Source organism: Anopheles stephensi, chromosome 2, assembly GCF_013141755.1.
Source record: "Anopheles stephensi strain Indian chromosome 2, UCI_ANSTEP_V1.0, whole genome shotgun sequence".
In the NCBI taxonomy this organism is placed as follows: Eukaryota; Metazoa; Arthropoda; class Insecta; order Diptera; family Culicidae; genus Anopheles; species Anopheles stephensi.
The window spans coordinates 80,076,088-80,092,649 of NC_050202.1; the positions used below are offsets into that span (position 1 = coordinate 80,076,088).

A 16,562-nucleotide genomic window follows, 5' to 3' on the forward strand; every position below is an offset into this window, starting at 1 on the left:
TTTCAAAATGCATCTTGTTCTAAAACTAGCCTAACATTATTATTCCTAGTCAAATAATCTTTTAAAACACCATTTTGTTTACGGTAAAGTTTATCAACCCATAAAAATCCCTTCAGCTACTCATATTTTATAGCATCTCACCTGGTGAGAATGAGAGCAACTCGCGGGTAGTGAAGAATTTTCTCATTTGTTATTCTCGATAGCAGTAACAAAAAAAACAAACAACGGGAAAACATTGCAACGCCTGCTCCGTGTGCGTGTGTGTATGTGTTCGATTGTCAAAAATTTTCACCTGCTCGTACAGCGAATTTTTCACGGAAATCGAAAGTCGGAAAATTCCTCCCGGCCGTTTGCGATTCCTGCAACACTTCAATGGGAGTACGTGCGGGAGTGTTCGGGTGTGAGTAGCATGTGCGTTGTTCAAATTTTAAAATTCCTTTTCCTTGCAGAACATGCGACAAATGGAACAAAAGTACGATCTCTCCAAGTGTCACGCGTACAATGAGAAAAGCTCCTTCGCGTTCTGGATCGTGCTGGTGCTGCTGTTCTGCTTGGCGCTGGGTAATCTTTGCCTCACGCTTTCCATAACGGCTATTTTGCGGATCTATCGCGGCATGGAAAACATCGAGCTGCTACAGGACGCGGACGCGATAAAGTTTTACGGCAACATTGATTTCGACCGTGTGTACAAGCAGGACGGTCTGTTGGAAAGTTTCTACGATGAGCCGCTGGAGATTGCCGGGGACGATGGCGATGTGTCGATCAATCTGGTCAATCGGAATGGACATTCGCACAACAAAATCCAGCTCACCAGGGCGGGCAGCTTTCTGAAGGGTATAAACCATTTCGACGTGAAGGATCCGGCCACGGGCAGGCAGGTGTTCGGAACGTCCCGACCTCACTACAACATGCCCCAGGGAGCGATGATCCTGCAGGCCCATCTCATCAACAGTGGCCGCATTGCATCGCCCATTAACGATACGTTAAAGCTGCAGACGCGAAACAAGCTTACGCTAAAGGGCACCGAGGGCATTCGAATGGAGGCGAAAGAGCTGCTGTGGTCTGCGGATCAGAACATCTATCTGAAGTCGGACAACGGTAGCACCATGCTGATGGGCGGGAACGGGGTGTGGGTTAACGTGAACAATCTGCCCGTGGTAAAGAGCGAGCATGGCGCACGGACAGGATCGTCCAGCCAGTACAAACTGTGCGTTTGCTATCCTCAGGGCCGCATTTTCCGCATGGCTGTACCGAAGTCACACAACGCGCGCGTAAACTGTGCCCATTTTAGCGCCAAGGAAAATCCGTGCCTGTAGACGTGGGGCAGCAAAAGCACAGTATTAGCAGCGTTTCGGAGCGTACATATCGGCCCTGCTAGAGGTAGTAGTAGATCGGTTATAGCGGTAGTTGCTCAAAGGAAGGGTAAATTCAAGTAGTTTCTTTTATTTCATTCTAGTGAGTAAATCTTGCAAGGGAGTAGATAGCATACGTGCAGCTATTGCATTTTGTTAAATTACATCGTTATGTGAGTTTATGTAACGTCTATGCTAAAGTCATATAATTAAAAATCCCAAGTGTAACCCGATAATGTTAAATGCCATTCACCAAAGGCCATTGGGAGTTCACTCACTCCGTCGGCTCTTCGTTGATGGTTTCGCCCTCGACACACTCCATGTCGTCCTCTTCGCCGTCCTTCTTTTCCGATGGCTTTTCGTACGCCGGTTCCAGCGGTGAAACTACGACCCCATCCCACACGGACATTTCCTTCGCAACGGTCGTATTCTCTACAAAGCCGAGGATGTGCTTGTATCCACCGTGGGCTAACACACGCACCAGCGTCTGTGCCGTCATGCAACATTCGTCCTGCTGGACCAACGTCATCGACGTGTGCACCCGGAAGTGACCCACTTCGCACGGATCCGTAATACCAGCCGATCCGGGCACGAACAGCCCAGAAGCGAGCAGCTGAAACACGCGCCGAAACGCAACGTTCACGGGCAGTGCCTGTCGGCTCGGATTGTTCATGATGACGGAATGTGCGAGCAGATCGCAAATCCATGGATTTAACGGCTTAAACCCATCGAAACGACGGGCCAGATCCTTCAGGATGCGTATAAGCACCTTTATCGTAGAATGGTGTGCATTTTCCTCGAACCAGCGCGTGTGTCGGATGGCGGCCAGGTGGCTTTGGATGATTTTGAAATCGAGATGCTTCTCCGTCTCTAGTTTGCGCATGTTTTGCGGCAGCGTTGCGATCAGACAGCGTACCTTGGCAAGCGAGTTCATTATTTCGAACCCCTTCTCACTGTAGGTCAGTGATAGAGCTTCCGCTTTCGGAACGACTTCCGTTTTCATTGACTTTTGCAGATCTTCCTCCACTTTTTTGCCGAGTGCTTCGGCGCAGTCCTTTGTAGGGAGCGATTTTAAGATGATTACGATATCGGCAACATTATTGCCAGCCATCATCGTGCCCTTCTTGTACGATCCTACTTGGCGTACCTCTTCCAGCTGGCACTTGGTAAAGTCACCGGGCGCAATCACGATATTGTCCAGCACACCTTGGACCTTGGCGACGAGGTTCGAGATTGCGGTTTGCTCTGCCGCGGTTGGGGTGAGATCTTGGCTTCGCTTCAAAAGTGCATTGGTCAGTGCTGAATCGTCTGGAGCGGGATGCACTCGGGGGAAAGCCATTTCCGCGAGCGTTAGGTCGAAGGGATGGCGGGGCAGGAAGGTTTTCTTGTTCATGTACGGTGCACCACGACCACGCATACCCATTCCCATTCCACCACGGCCACCGCCACGCATTAGCCCGGGACGAACCATGATTTTCGCTGAAAACAACACATTGGAAGATAAATTAGCATTTTGCAAGGTTAACCAATACAATACTTACAGTTTTAATTGGCTTTTTTGTGATATCTGCGGCTGGTGGTTCAATGCCGGATAACAAACAAACAAAAGCTGCATCGATTGAAGCGTTCATTGAAAATTTTTGACATTTCCATAGCAACTTCTAGTTTGCTATAATTGCCTTGCAGCGGAGCGAAAAATATCCCACAACAATGCGATGTTTTCAGCATCGTTCGACTCGTTCGAATTTTACCAAATAAAAAACAATTTGTCTTACTAGGCAATGCACAGCTTTAATAACTAATTTTCAACCATTCTGTTACTTCCGTAAATGTTCTGGCAGTTGCTGTAGCTCCACTTTCGTCACTTTCAACGCAATTCCCTCCGGCAGGTTGCGTTCAATGTACTCCAGGAACGTGTCGAGCGTCGATCCGGTAAGCTTGTGAAAGTGCATAAATCGATAGTAGTTTCGAACCTCGTACTGCACTCGATGTTTCTTGTAGATGTGCACCGATTTCAGTAGCGTCAAACGATCCTTTACCGCTTTCCGTAGTACCCAGCTGGAATGGGAAGCAAATTATGTTACACAAGGGTTCGAACCGTGAATTCAGTGCAGAATACGTACTGTTTACCAACTTCTATGTTCAAATGTTCTGCTGCTGTTTTAGCGTACAATGCATAACTTTTCATCACTTCCGGGTCGATGCCTTTCATCTGTAGCTCTACCCGGCTGTACAATTTATCCGGCACACCGACGGGAACAGGCTGTTCGACGGCTGGTTGGGTGGTAGATGAACCCGCTTCGGAATACCATCGGACGGTGTGGATCGGTCGCGGCACCAGGGGCACTAAGGTGCGGGTAAAGTTGAGCCACTAAAGGGGGGAGAAGTAGCAACGGAATATGGGTAATTTACCCTATTTTGTAAGGTTTTTGATGCCGGGTTTACCTTCAGCATGGTGTATCGTGTTATTCAACAACAGTCTGCAAACAAACATGTCAATGTCAGTTTGACAGTAGGCGCTGCGTTCGATGTTATTTTGTATGCGATGCTATTTCTCAGCTGATTTGCTGAATTGCTGTTCCTGATTGGAAATCTTGAATCTAAATGTGATTTTGAATATAAAACAATGAAATAGGCTAATTTTATGCATGCAAATGGTGTTTGTGAAGTAACTTGAAGTATAATAAAACAATTTCTTAATGAGATGCTTCAATAATGTACTATCCAAACTTTTAAACCAAATTACAGAGAAGTGAATGTACAGAATATGGCCTTTATCAACATGTGATCGGTTGTAAGCTGATTAGGCATCCGGGGGTTTTAATAATATTAATCACAGCCGAAACTAACGGAATCCTAATATTGCACTGTTACTGAATCACGTAGTACGGAGGGTATAATTGTGCGCATGTGGTGCGGAATCCCATTTTCCAGGACATTCCAGCGAAACAGGACAAGGATGTGTGCGGTAGAACTTTATTGACTTTTACCTGCGGGTGAAGAAGAGACAACATGATTGTATTATAAAAAACAGTCACACACACACATAGTTACAGTTCCTAGTGCGAAATCCGTTCCGGGTCGGCAAATGTGGCAATACATTGTACAAAATATACACAAATTGCAACATAGTTATCTAGTTATATAGGTTAGAATTAGGGCTTAGCAACGTTGGAATAGTTGAACGATGTTAGTCAGGTGGAGTGTAAGCGGAAGGCGTCGAAGCCCGTCTGATATTCGCTAGTGTAGTATGGTGCAGAACCGATGACACCTTTGCCGCACGCGTGTGCCAGAAAGTGGAGTGCATCTTACTAGGTTTTTGGAGCCCAGCAGCAAGAAGCTGGGAACACGAAGTGCGAGAGAATTAGTGAAGAACCTCCAGTTAAGCATACACACCCGCCGGACAGGACACGGCAAATGCGTCCCGCATAGTAACATGGGCCAAACTAACAGCGGTTCATGTAAGTAGAATGCGATACTCTGATATGAACTGCAAATTTACATAACCACAATCGGATGGGCGGGAGCGTTACTTCAGCAAGGAAGGACAAAAAGGGCGGAAGCGAATGTATGACGATGTAAACAATGCGCCCGGAAGAAAGCGCAGGAGGGACAGCAGGACCGGCTGATTCTCACGGTGGTTGCCAACGCAATTGCCACCGTTTTCTAAGACAGTTCACGTTGGCTTCGCTATAAGTCTGTAAAGCGGTCGATTCCTTCGAGGGGTCGAAATCCTTTTTCCTTCGTTTTAGAGACACGTCGCATGAGCATACTACACCTGTCGGCAGGTTGTTCGGTTCGGTTCTTCCCCGACTCACACAGTATGAGGAAGTGAAGCATTAATGGAATTGAAGACTCAATCTGCTCGCTGCTGGAAGTAGGGGGAAATTGAGAATCATCACCTAGCGAACGCCTGCAAGGATAAGGAAGCGGAAGAAAAGAAATCTAAAGCAACGGTGGAACGGTTCTTTTTGTCCTTCCTTTGCACGCAGCTGCACGAAAGATAGACCGATCCACCGAAAAAAGGGAACGCTTCACCTTCGCGTGAACCGCATTTCATCGTGGCAAGTGTATTTCGCTGTCGCTGACGGAAATTGGGACCGCTTGCGAACGGGTAAATGAGCGTACCCGAAACATACGAATATTAATCGCTTACACCTTGCGCAAAGGAACTGGCGAAATTTCTCCCATTTCATCGGAACGAAAGTGCTTCCATCCGGTGGAAATGATTGCCGGGGTCCGTCCGGCAGAGGATGCGATTACTGTTTTGCATGCTTCCGTTGTTGTGCGGTTATAATTAAGCAGAGACTAAGTTTCGCGGCGCACTCTCCCGCATGGAACATTGGGACAGGTTCTGTTCGAATGTTTGTCACCTGTGGCCCACCCGCAGTCTCACAGTGAGCGGAGCATAGCTGCAATGGTGAAGCACTATTATGCACGCCTCATAACCGCTGAGAAACCGTGTCCACCGGGTGTCTGCTACTGGGACTCACACGGAGCAGGTCCGACTGATTGGAATCGTATTCAGTGTGACATCGTTAGAAACAATAGGCTTCGTTTAGCGTACCCATACACAAAGGCTTCCCGTAACGAATGGACGCCCGGCATGTGGGAGAACACCGCTGTCCGTACACGCCATCAGCGTTTTTCGTTCTGCGATTACGTACCTTAGCAGCCATGAGAAACATTCGCTGCCCTTTTTGCCAGCGTCTGTCAGCCAGTAAAGAAATCCCGGAGGTATCGGAGGTCGGTCGGTACTATCGGTTGGTACGTTTTGAATGTCGATTCCGTTCCGCCAGTAGGGGGATCGCTTCAGCTCGATCAGCTGTCTTCAGAAGGAGGGTGAAAAGCAATCGATCGACAAGCAGAACAAGGCAGCAAAACAGTGCTTCAGGGGGTTTACCTGTGTGTGCGCCTATGGGAGCGCATGATCGAGACCGGGATCGGAAAAATGAAGGACAGCAGCAGGCAAGCACACAAGCTCCCTGGCTAGAGTTTCGAGACCAGTCTGTGGGCTATCTGTCGGACTAAAATCAATTTTCCAACTGTTTCGTTTGGATTTCAACTGTGACGGCATTCGAGGATGGATGGATTCGACCGATAGCGAGTAAGAGTGAAAATTAAAGTAAACATGTGTGTTTGAATTTCTCTACAAATGCTTCAGTATGTGGACAGATACTTGTTAGGTTTTTTTTCATTGTTGGGAAGAATTTCAAAAAAGTTTTAAAATTAATTTACTCTTGGCTTTGGGTATTGGTTTATGCCCTGATTTATCCTCGAGCCTAACAAGACATCGAGTAGTGCTTCTAATCTCTCTTGAGACATGCAATGGGATTCAATCCGAGATCAGTTTATTTTTAACTTAGTTTAAACTATTTAACGGATTTTGCTTCGAAGAATACAGTTTCTTATTAGACATCAAAGATGTTTTACTATCCACTGGTGTTTAGCACTGCATTAAAAATAAAAACAAACAGGTGATAGAAATCTAGAAGAAAATCAAATGTTCTCCCAATATTCTCGGACCGGGCAGGAACGAGTCCTTAAAACAAAAGCCAAAAGCACCCTAGTTGACATCTGCTCTTGGGCACTCGATTCCAGTGAATAATTATCATCATCTGTGCGGATACCACTTTCTACCAGTTTACAACAAGGACATGGAAACAACACAAAAACAACCTTACAACCATCGTGCTGTGCTTGTGGCAATCACAAGCAGGTCAAAAAAGGCGTTGAGTGTACCAAGAAAACCGATCCTTGCTGCTCTACACCCAACAGTGCTCGGGGGAGATTCGATGCACATATGCAGGCACGCAGCACGGGATCGGCAAGAAGGTTTCTGATGCCTGATGATCGTTCAGCTGTTCCCTTTTTGCGTTTCTTTTTTACACGCCATGCCTTCGGAAAGGGCTTTGCATATGGTTCGCGCGCCTGTTGTGTGTGAATGATTCTGATAACGTGTCGCCGGACAATCGCCGGACACTAAATCGGACGAACCGATAAAAATATTATCAGCTGGCGAAAATGGAATGATTGTACGGCATGAAGAAAGCATGTGCGCGCACAACAGCAACACACAGAAAGAACCACATTGTTTAAGTCTTGGTTGACGATATTATACCGAGGAATGGGATAAGAAGCAACATGCTATAGCTGTGAGCTGATTGTGGTTCGTTACAGTTTAATACGATTCTTTCTTTTCGCATTTCTTTTTAGCGGGAATAGCTAGAGCGGTGTATGTGTGTTGCAGTGTTGCCTTTCCGGAAGGTCATTACATTGGGCGGAGTACCGATTTGGAGGATGTTTATGTTTGGACAGCAAGCATGCGAGGAAAGCATGTCTGTTATTCATGAAGGCAGTCATTCTGCTACTGTTGCGTCCTGCAGATGGCAGACACACATCCTAAGTGCCGCAAATGACCCCTCGAAGATGATGAGGACAGTTTTGAATTGGAAATGAGTATTCCAAACCGTCTGGTCGTGGTGTTATTCTGGGGAAAGGACGTTGCATTTACCATTTCCAGCGAAGGATGACTGTGTAAGCGGTGTTATTTTTCACACCCCAGTATTTTGTTCGGATTAGGGCAGGACCAAAGGGTCCTGGTAGGGAAAATGAGTCGCATACTTGCGCTGGAGGTTGGAATTTCTTTCTTTCTAAACCAACGAGAAGGTTGCAGATACGCTTATAGCTTGATGAATGATTGCGAAGGGCCAATGATCCATGATCTTGAAATGTGTTTTTCTTTTCCTTTCCCTAACATAACTGTCGATGTGACTTCCATTTCGGTTCTCTCATCAAGCTATAGCATTCTAAATTCGGCATCTATGCTCCACCCAAGCAAATGCTTTAGATCATCAATATCATTGACCGAATGTAAATCGCCGTTCATATATCACATCCGCACCGCTTCCGATAGAAATCTCAATCAGTGCCGCTTCTCAGCCGCGCTTCGGAATTCATTTGTAAACAGTTTTCCCCCCTTTGGGAGTGTATCACGCATGCCACACGGTTTTCCCTATCGATCGTATGGAATTCCAATCAAACTGAGCGAAAAATCTAATTTTACATTCGAACATCGCGCGATTAGTGGAGCGCGTTTCTCTGTGTGATCGCGCGATTTTTGGTATGGTTTGACCGTGACTAAGTCATTCGGTGTGCGTGTGTTTTTTAAAGTTGCTGAAGCTATATGCTGGATGAATTTAGAAAACGAAACATTAGGCAAAAGGGAAAAACAGGGAGGACTGTTTCGTGAATTCCAGCATTGCTCGCTAGACGAGCCTGCGCTTGGGGAGGCCATCTTGCCAGAGGCAAAGCAGTTGTTTATTTTAAGGTTACTAAGGATTTTTTGTTGTATTTGGTAGCACGGTTTACCAACGGAGCGTCTGGCCGATCGCAAAAAAAAAAAACTCAGCCAGACCCCCTGCTTTTTGGCTGGGTGGGCTACAAGATGCGCACAAAACGCACGGCGACTTTCTGTACACTGTTCACCATCCAATCCATCACAGCCAGGCAAGTGCAGCGTCTGTTTTCACGCGATTTTTTTTTGGTTTCTTGTTTGCTCTCTTGGGTTGGTGTGTATGTTTTCCGTGCTATTGCACTTTCCTCGCTGGGGAGAGTTTTCTTTGTCCCCGGATTGTTCAAGGTCATGGAGCGTCGTACACCGTGGAGGAAGGTGTAGAACGAACCGTGTACCAACAGACACAGGATGGTTTGGGTTCAGCGATCTGCGTTACTTCATGGGGACAGTAGCAGCTGTTAATGTGGCTGATTTTAGCCGTGCTGTTTAAGCCGTGCAAACATTTTGCATCTGCACCAAACAATCCTCTCACTGGTACGAAGGCAACAAAAATGACGATCGTATGCTGCAAGTTAAAGTTGACAGGAGAAGCATTTTAATGAGTTTTTACAGTTGAAGAAACGTGTTCATCCGTCATTTCAGCCATTCAATCTAACTTCAAAGAGTGTAAAGCTACAAGGCGTTTTTTTTGAAACTGTTTCCTTATTAACCCTGGAAGGAGGAACTTATTTTCTACCGGAATGATCATAACACACTATTATAGTACCGTTTCACCCGAGTGCGTAATGCAAAGCATTCCATCGTCCGACCAGAAGCAGCCGGCTGCATTTATTACCCCATGCGGAATTCGCTTTGTTGGAGGTGCAAAGCATAAAAAAAGCGAATCATCACCACACGCCGCGCGTTCCTGGTTGTTAGCGCAACATCTGCTGGCTAAGCTGGGTGACGGTCGCCTGATGTGTCCGTTCTTTTTTTTTTATATGTTGCTGCTATCAATGATGGCACTTTTTTTTTTGTTGGTCGCTCGCGTTAATGCTACCCTCCAAACTCTTGCCTTAACGCGTGCGCATTTATGGTTCGCTTCTTTGTTGTAAAACAACATCGCGCCACCGTTTACTCTTGCACGGATGGGGTGTCGCTTTTTTGTTGTTGAAGATATCAGACTACAAGTGCAAGTGCGCGGTGCCATGGCGGTGGTACGATTCGCGCATTGGTCTGTCGGACTCTTCCGGTGGGTCATAACGTATCAGCAAACACTAGAGCCCGGTGCCAAGTGTTGCCGAAACCTTGTGACGGTGCGTGCCTTGAAGTACACACGCCCTACCGGAAGGGTGTAATTTAGTGAGTCGCGTTGCAAGTGCGATGTTTACCAAGAACACGTGCTTGCGTAATTGCTCGGTCAACAGTGTAGTACCCGGGTCCGTGGGGCGGAACATCCAGAACATCGGAAAAGCGTGTCGCGTCACTGCGCTCCGATGCGCGCCTATCTGCGGTTGGGTTGATCGCGAATGAATGAACGTTTATGAATGGTTAATTGCACTTGAGGAACCAACAATGGAGAGGCATAATGGAATGCGACCGACGCACGCACACCGCGAATGGTCGATGCTGCTGGTGATGATGATGTTAGAGTTTCCTTTCTACCGGCAACATCCAAACGGAAGCGGGAACAGTACGGTGTTCCATTTCGTCGCACTTGAATATGGAACCTTGTTAAGCCGCACTGAAGCGTGCCTGAGGTTTGGTTTGGGGTTCTGTGGAGAGTATATGTACTAGAGACAAAGGTCAACGAATGGTGTGGCCTTTTTGGATGGTGGAAACAGTGCTAGGTGGCACGTGGGTCCGGAAGTTTCGTTCCGGGGTTTTAGGCAGCGCCTAAATTCAGCTCCGTTCTCTACGCGTGTCACCAGCGCGTTCTGTCGAACGTGACCGTGATATTCATTGTGCAGCGAACACATATCCCAAACGGGGGAAATTCGATCGTTGGGTGGGCTTTCTGCGTACTCTTCTGCATTGTTCTACCATGCCCTTCAAATGATTCCCCACCCGAAAAGAGTGCCCTTCGAGTGCGCTGACCCAAAACTGTCGTGCGTAAGCGACACGCGGAAGACTCTTCACTCGACGGTGCAGCATATGGAAACTGATTCAAGCATAACCGATGGCACGCGTACCGGCGGAAGCTTGTGCCTCCAGCTGGTGTGTCTGTTTGCGGCCGGTCCTTCGTTGCCTCGTTCAGGCCCGCGCGGTTTCTGTTTACTCTCGGGAAAGCATAATGCAATTCGCCACGGTTTTCACCGCCGAACGAAAACGAACGAGGGAGAGGCAAACGCCGGAAAGGAGGAAAGACCAAAGCCGACATTCATCCGTCGCCGGCTTTTTCGGTAGCTGCGCTAGGGACTCGAGTTCACAGCTTTGTCGGCGGCATATTGAGCACGTTGCTGCTACGTTCTTTATGTTTTTTCATTGCGTTTCGCAGCCTCTTTTCTTCCTGTTGTGCGTGCCCCATGGTTTAGCATAGATCGGAAGATCAGCATCCGCAGCGGTACGGTTGTAGGAAATTCGGAACACAGCATATGTGCAGTTTCGTCGATGTTTCTTGAGCTGCATCATCTCCTGAAGGCGTTCGGCTCGACATGTCGTGTACGCGTGCGGCTGCTTCTTTACGTTCGAGCCGGCTTTTCGGTATGTTGTTTGAGCCCAACGCCGACAGTTTTGGGAAAGTGGAAAGAATAGTAAGAGGATCCTTTTTTATTACGGAAGGACTTCTGGTACGTGATGATATTGTGATTCTAAGGATAAAGTATTAAATTGCAAATGAGATTAGTTTGAATGTTGCTAATATAGGATTTCAATCGATCGCCTACACTTAGGATCGTCTGATAACTTAACCATTTTGACAAACATAGAGTTTTGATAAACTATATAGTGGGCGAACTTTTTATTTTTTCTCTTGTAGGATAAAAAATGGAAAACCCCATTTCCACAATATGTCTCTAGAATCGTCAGTTGTACTCAAATGTCCTGAAATCCTAGATCGTCAGTACATCAGTAGGAGCAGATGGACAAGAAAATGAAGCAAAGGGAAACGAACGAAAATTTCAAAACCCTAATGACGTACCTCTGACACCTTCTGGCGTGCGCCAGAGGTTCACTGATCTTCTTTATTCTTCCCTCGTGGCCTTCCCTCCTCAGGCAAACTGAGGCGATCCCAGCGATCCCGAAGATGTAGGCTCGCAGAGGATAAGATCTTTGCAAAGTAAATTGAGCTTGACGCATAGAAAAGAAAAGCTGCACAGCGCACGTAAGCAAAACCGCAAATACTATTGATTGATCTTGATGCTCGGAAGGGACGGCTATCTTCAGGAGTTCCCTTCGGGATGTGCAGCAGCACAAATAGCGAAACACAGTCGACCGCGGCATATGGTGGCCGTCTTTGGCAGTGGGCTGATGCTGACGGGTTGGAAATGAGGCAGCATCCTTATGTTGATTGCGTTTGGTGAAAAGGAAATCCATCACTCAACAGCAGCACGGCACGCGGAAATGAATGCTGCGCGATCGTTTTGGCGAAACATGGCCAGCATGTGTCATTTCGGTTTGCATTGTTGGGCTTTAGGTGCGGTGGCATCTGTTAGCATTTTGCCAGAGCTGGCATACAAAAACTTGGCCCCTTGTTCGCGCTTTTGGTTGGCAAGGTGTTGAAAATATTTGGACGATCGTTTGTTGAGCGATCGCTAATGGGAGACCATCGGTATGCTAAAGTGTTTCTTGAAGATGCTATGTTATGTAGGTAATTATGGGTTGTATAGAAAATGATAACTGTGCTTATATGGTTACCTACGTTTTCTTCTCTGAACTGCATCATTTATACGTCTTTGTAACTAGAAAAAAAACTTTTATATGCCGAAATGTCCAGAACGGTTATAAAAACATGTATAAACAATATTCTGTATCTGTACCTCATTATGTAGCAGATATACAAAGCAACAAAGCATTTATGGGGCCAAAACTGGCGTGGTGTTGAATGCTGCACCCCCTTCATTGCTATTTTTAGCACTATTCATCCCGCTGAAGCAGTCACGCATTAATTAAAATCTCTCCAAACGATGTTCTGGGGCGGGAAACGCGTTGATGGACCCTTTCTCGGAAGCCTTTCCTGCCTTATTAGTGCTCATGTATCATAAACGTGTCCCCAAAAATAGATCGCCTCTAAATGTGCTCGCAAAAACAGCGGCCCGTTAGAGTGAAAGTGTGCTGATGCGCTAGAATAAGTTTCTGATGCTATCCGTCGGGTATATGGGGTAAATATAAATAAAAACGCTCCCTCCCTACCCGATGTAGATAGTTTGTCATTTTCCTCTAGCGTTGTGGGGCGGCCGCAAGTCTGGAAAGGTGTCGGCAGTGCTTGTTGAGGGCGGTTCGTGTTTTTAGTTTTGTTTCGTCTGATATCATGTTGCTGGTATGCGGGACAAGACATGGCTCTAGTAGTATATTTATTTCTCCCTTTAGTAAATATAAATAGACGAAGAAAGCGATCGAGAAGTGAAGCAAAATGCGTTAAAAGTTGTGTAAAAAAATGGTCTGTGCACATATAAAAAAACTGACGATGGTGGATGGATGGATGGATGTGGGTCGCGTTGATGCGCCTGCCGGCAGACGGTTACGTTGTTTGTTATGCGGACGGTGGTACACCTTGTCACATCGTTATCAGCCCGGTGCAAAGAACTCGTCCATAGGAAGCCCGGTGCTAAACGATCACGATGGTTATGATCAGCAGCGACGGGACAGCGGGAGCGCGCGATAAAAAAAATGTAAACTTTGAAACATTTATATACAAAAAAAGGCAACGCCAATGTTTGCGAGGCGCAGCTTGACGCGATTGGCATATCATCGTCGCCTGGTTCGCTCCTTTTTCGTGGGGTTAATGTTTGCACACACGCGCACACCTTTTCGGCAGCTGTTCGACCCCGGAACCGGAGCGGCCCATCAGGCGGCAAACGACCCACGCGACTGCGGGTTGCTTAAGTTTTGTATCTTTCTTTCGTTTTTATTTGGTTACATTTTTTTTTTTCACTGCAGCAATTTTAAGCGAGGCGTTGTTGGCCGAGTTCCGATATATCATCGAAGTTTTGATGGCCGGACGGCTGGCTGGTAGTGGCGGCGGTGGCAAAGGAAATTGCACATGGCGCGTGTCGCCGGTGCTTCAGAAGCGGAGCAACATAAAATCATAAGAAGCGCATCAGCTGAACCGAACGAGGCCAAAGAAAAGAACCAAAGTAAATTTGATGAGAGGCGTGCGCCCATCGGTGTCCCGTTAATGACGATCGTATAAGAGGGATCTTGACGCGCAGCAGCCGGCCCCGATCGTCCTCGTCACCGTTGACGATCGGCAACATTGACTTACGAGGCGCAAGGTGCTTTTTGCGCTCTCCTGCTTTGTGCTTCTTTTTTTTTTGTTCGGCTTTCTGTTGTTTTCCCTTCTGTTTGTCTGCTCTCAGGGTCCAGCTGTTTCTGAGTGCAAGGACGAGACGGGCCTGATCCTCAGCCAAGGAACCACAGCACCGCTGCACTGCGCCGCGCTTCAGGTATCATCCTGATCCATCCTCAGTCATCAATCGTATTTTTCTCATTTATCTCATTTCCTTCTTCCTTGAGCGACGGAAAAAGGGACTCCGCGGAACGAAGGGCAGGGAATCGGTGTATGTAAAACATCTGCGCGAGTTAGCAACGAGCGTCGGTAATCGCTAAATCAGCATTGGGAGTGTCGTGTTGTATCCAACGCGACGAGTTATGCTGATGCGGCGATCGCTGCTGGGCCGTTTATGGGCCGATAACGGAATCGGCTGAATTCAATAAAATAGTTAATTTCAAGACACCGAACTGTAAAAGACTCTTTCTATCTATTCAGAAAGAAAAGTTTTAACTGGCGCCCGAATAGGGACCTGACAAAAAAATCAGCGGGAAGTGTATAAGTTAAAAAAAAATCCTATAAAGTTAGCCATTTAAAAATTGTGGCTAATCTCGTGGTTGAAGGAGCCATCATAATAACGAAGCGAACTTTGGGACACCGTGGTTAATTCCCGATTGCTGCCAGCGAGCCCCCAGTCATCAGAAGGATAAAAAGGAACATCTTGCTGTAGCTGCCCAATTTTCCCCCGAAGAAAAAGAAGTCAGATGCCCATGGAAATTAACTCAACCATACTGTAAGTAAAAACCTAAAAAATCCGAAATCAGTGAAATTTTGGTGTTTAATTAAATAGCTTCTGCTGTAATTTGTTAGTGGTGAATCGTGATCGTGACAAGTGTTAAGTGAAGTGAGCATTTAAAACACAAAAATGACCAATCCCAACACTGAAATGGTTCTACGATCTTTCGTGGAGATGGGAAAAACCCCTGACTTTTTGAGGGATGTTCCTATTTTTGATGGAAACCCAAATGAGTTGATGAATTGGATTTCGGATGTGGAAGATGTTTTTATCATGTATAGAGATCTTCCTGACGACTCTGTGCAGTTCCATCTGATCGAACGAACAATCAGAAGGAAAGTCCGTGGAGAAGCTTCCGATGTGTTAAATGCAAATAATGCAACATGTAGTTGGCATCAGATAAAATCTATCCTAATGCTTTACTATAAAGATAAGCGTGACGTGAAGACCCTGGATTATGAATTGACGTGTATTCGTAAGGGTAATTCGGAAAGCCTCGCCGGATATTATAGCAGGGTTAACCAATTGTTAGCCGCTATAATAGCACAAGTTCAAACTGACAGTAAGTACTCTCTGCATGCAAATGTCCACATAAACTATTTCAGAGAGAAAGCTTTGGATTCGTTTATTAGAGGTTTAGAAAAACCATTATCCACTTTATTAAAAACTGCTGACCCGAAGACCCTTAGCAAAGCATATCAATTTTGCATTGATTACTTTAATATGGACGTTCGATCAGCACCTTTTAAAAATCAATATGGAAATCAAAATTCTCTTAATATTCCCAAGCCAAGAGATTTAGGCTTCGAGCCTCAACCCCCTAGGGTAGCACCCAGAAAAATTGTTTATCAACCAGTACCCCCTCCTAGAGCAGCGCCTCGTCCAGCTCCACGATACAATTCCCATTACCTGCCTAATCAGCAATATACCCCACAGAGGCAACAGCCCGAGCCAATGGAGGTAGATAGAAGTATAAATTCACGTCATATTGACTATGGTAACAGACCCACATATGGCGAAAAAAGACCAAGACCACCATCAAGTCAAGAAGCGTGGGTAAAGAGGCAAGCTCACCCATTATATGCTCATCAAATGAATAAAAATGCCAACGACGCAAGGTATTGTCACGGACAAACAATAAATGAATTTGAGCTCACAGAGCAAAACAATCTTGTTGACAAATTACAAAACATAAATTTGCAACACGAGCATGATCCGTTGGAGGGATCAAGTCGCGATGGTCAGAACCATTTTTTAGAGTGGAAGATGAGTTGGTAGTTCCCAGCCTTCCTTTTATTTATCTTAAAACTACCATTGGAAACTTTCCGTTTTTAATAGACACAGGTGCTAATATTAATTTAATACATCCACAATTGGCACGTGCATATGAAATCAGTAAACCGTACGAATTTTCAGTAGGTCAAATAAGTTGTGCAAATAGTACATTTGCTCCTACTAGTGCAATTAATATAAATTTTTTCCATCCCAAAATTGATTTTGAAGATCGCTTTTTGTTACACAAATTTCACAATTTTTTTTATGGAATCATTGGAAATAGCATGTTGAAAACATTGAAAGCTAAAATTGATCTAGAAAATGACCAAATCACATTGAGTAGAAACTCTAAAAGATTCGTCATCCCAATCTCATACTATTCTCCACATAATCGGTCATCCCACAATTTGATCCGAACATCTCATCTATCCAAAT

General features: G+C 45.9%; 4 protein-coding genes across 4 annotated transcripts in view; 2 read left to right on the plus strand and 2 right to left on the minus strand.

Annotated features, from left to right (window-relative positions):
• Window positions 1–240: 240 nt before the first annotated feature.
• LOC118505494 lies at window positions 241–1,600 on the plus strand. The gene is made up of 2 exons (XM_036041349.1): window positions 241–378; window positions 450–1,600. Exons 1-2 carry the CDS (start codon window positions 373–375, stop codon window positions 1,314–1,316), a joined length of 873 nt encoding a protein of 290 aa, XP_035897242.1. The 5' UTR covers window positions 241–372; the 3' UTR covers window positions 1,317–1,600.
• Window positions 1,408–3,816, minus strand: LOC118505493 (interleukin enhancer-binding factor 2 homolog). The gene is made up of 4 exons (XM_036041348.1): window positions 3,798–3,816; window positions 3,476–3,723; window positions 2,894–3,410; window positions 1,408–2,831 (listed from the first exon to the last, which is right to left on the minus strand). Exon 4 carries the CDS (start codon window positions 2,821–2,823, stop codon window positions 1,627–1,629), a length of 1,197 nt encoding a protein of 398 aa, XP_035897241.1. The 5' UTR covers window positions 2,824–2,831; window positions 2,894–3,410; window positions 3,476–3,723; window positions 3,798–3,816; the 3' UTR covers window positions 1,408–1,626.
• On the minus strand, window positions 1,424–3,943 carry LOC118505496 (28S ribosomal protein S10, mitochondrial). Its single transcript, XM_036041356.1, has 4 exons — window positions 3,798–3,943; window positions 3,476–3,723; window positions 2,894–3,410; window positions 1,424–2,831 (listed from the first exon to the last, which is right to left on the minus strand). The coding sequence occupies exons 1-3, from the start codon at window positions 3,804–3,806 to the stop codon at window positions 3,170–3,172; spliced, it is 498 nt and encodes a 165-aa protein (XP_035897249.1). The 5' UTR covers window positions 3,807–3,943; the 3' UTR covers window positions 1,424–2,831; window positions 2,894–3,169.
• Window positions 3,944–4,354: 411 nt separating this feature from the next.
• The window catches only part of LOC118505492 (protein neuralized), a 41,156-nt gene continuing 28,948 nt past the window's right edge, over window positions 4,355–16,562 (plus strand). The window contains exon 1 of the mRNA XM_036041347.1: window positions 4,355–4,813. Within this exon, the coding sequence (XP_035897240.1) occupies window positions 4,789–4,813 (25 nt within the window). The 5' untranslated portion in view covers window positions 4,355–4,788. The remainder of the gene's footprint in view (window positions 4,814–16,562) is intronic.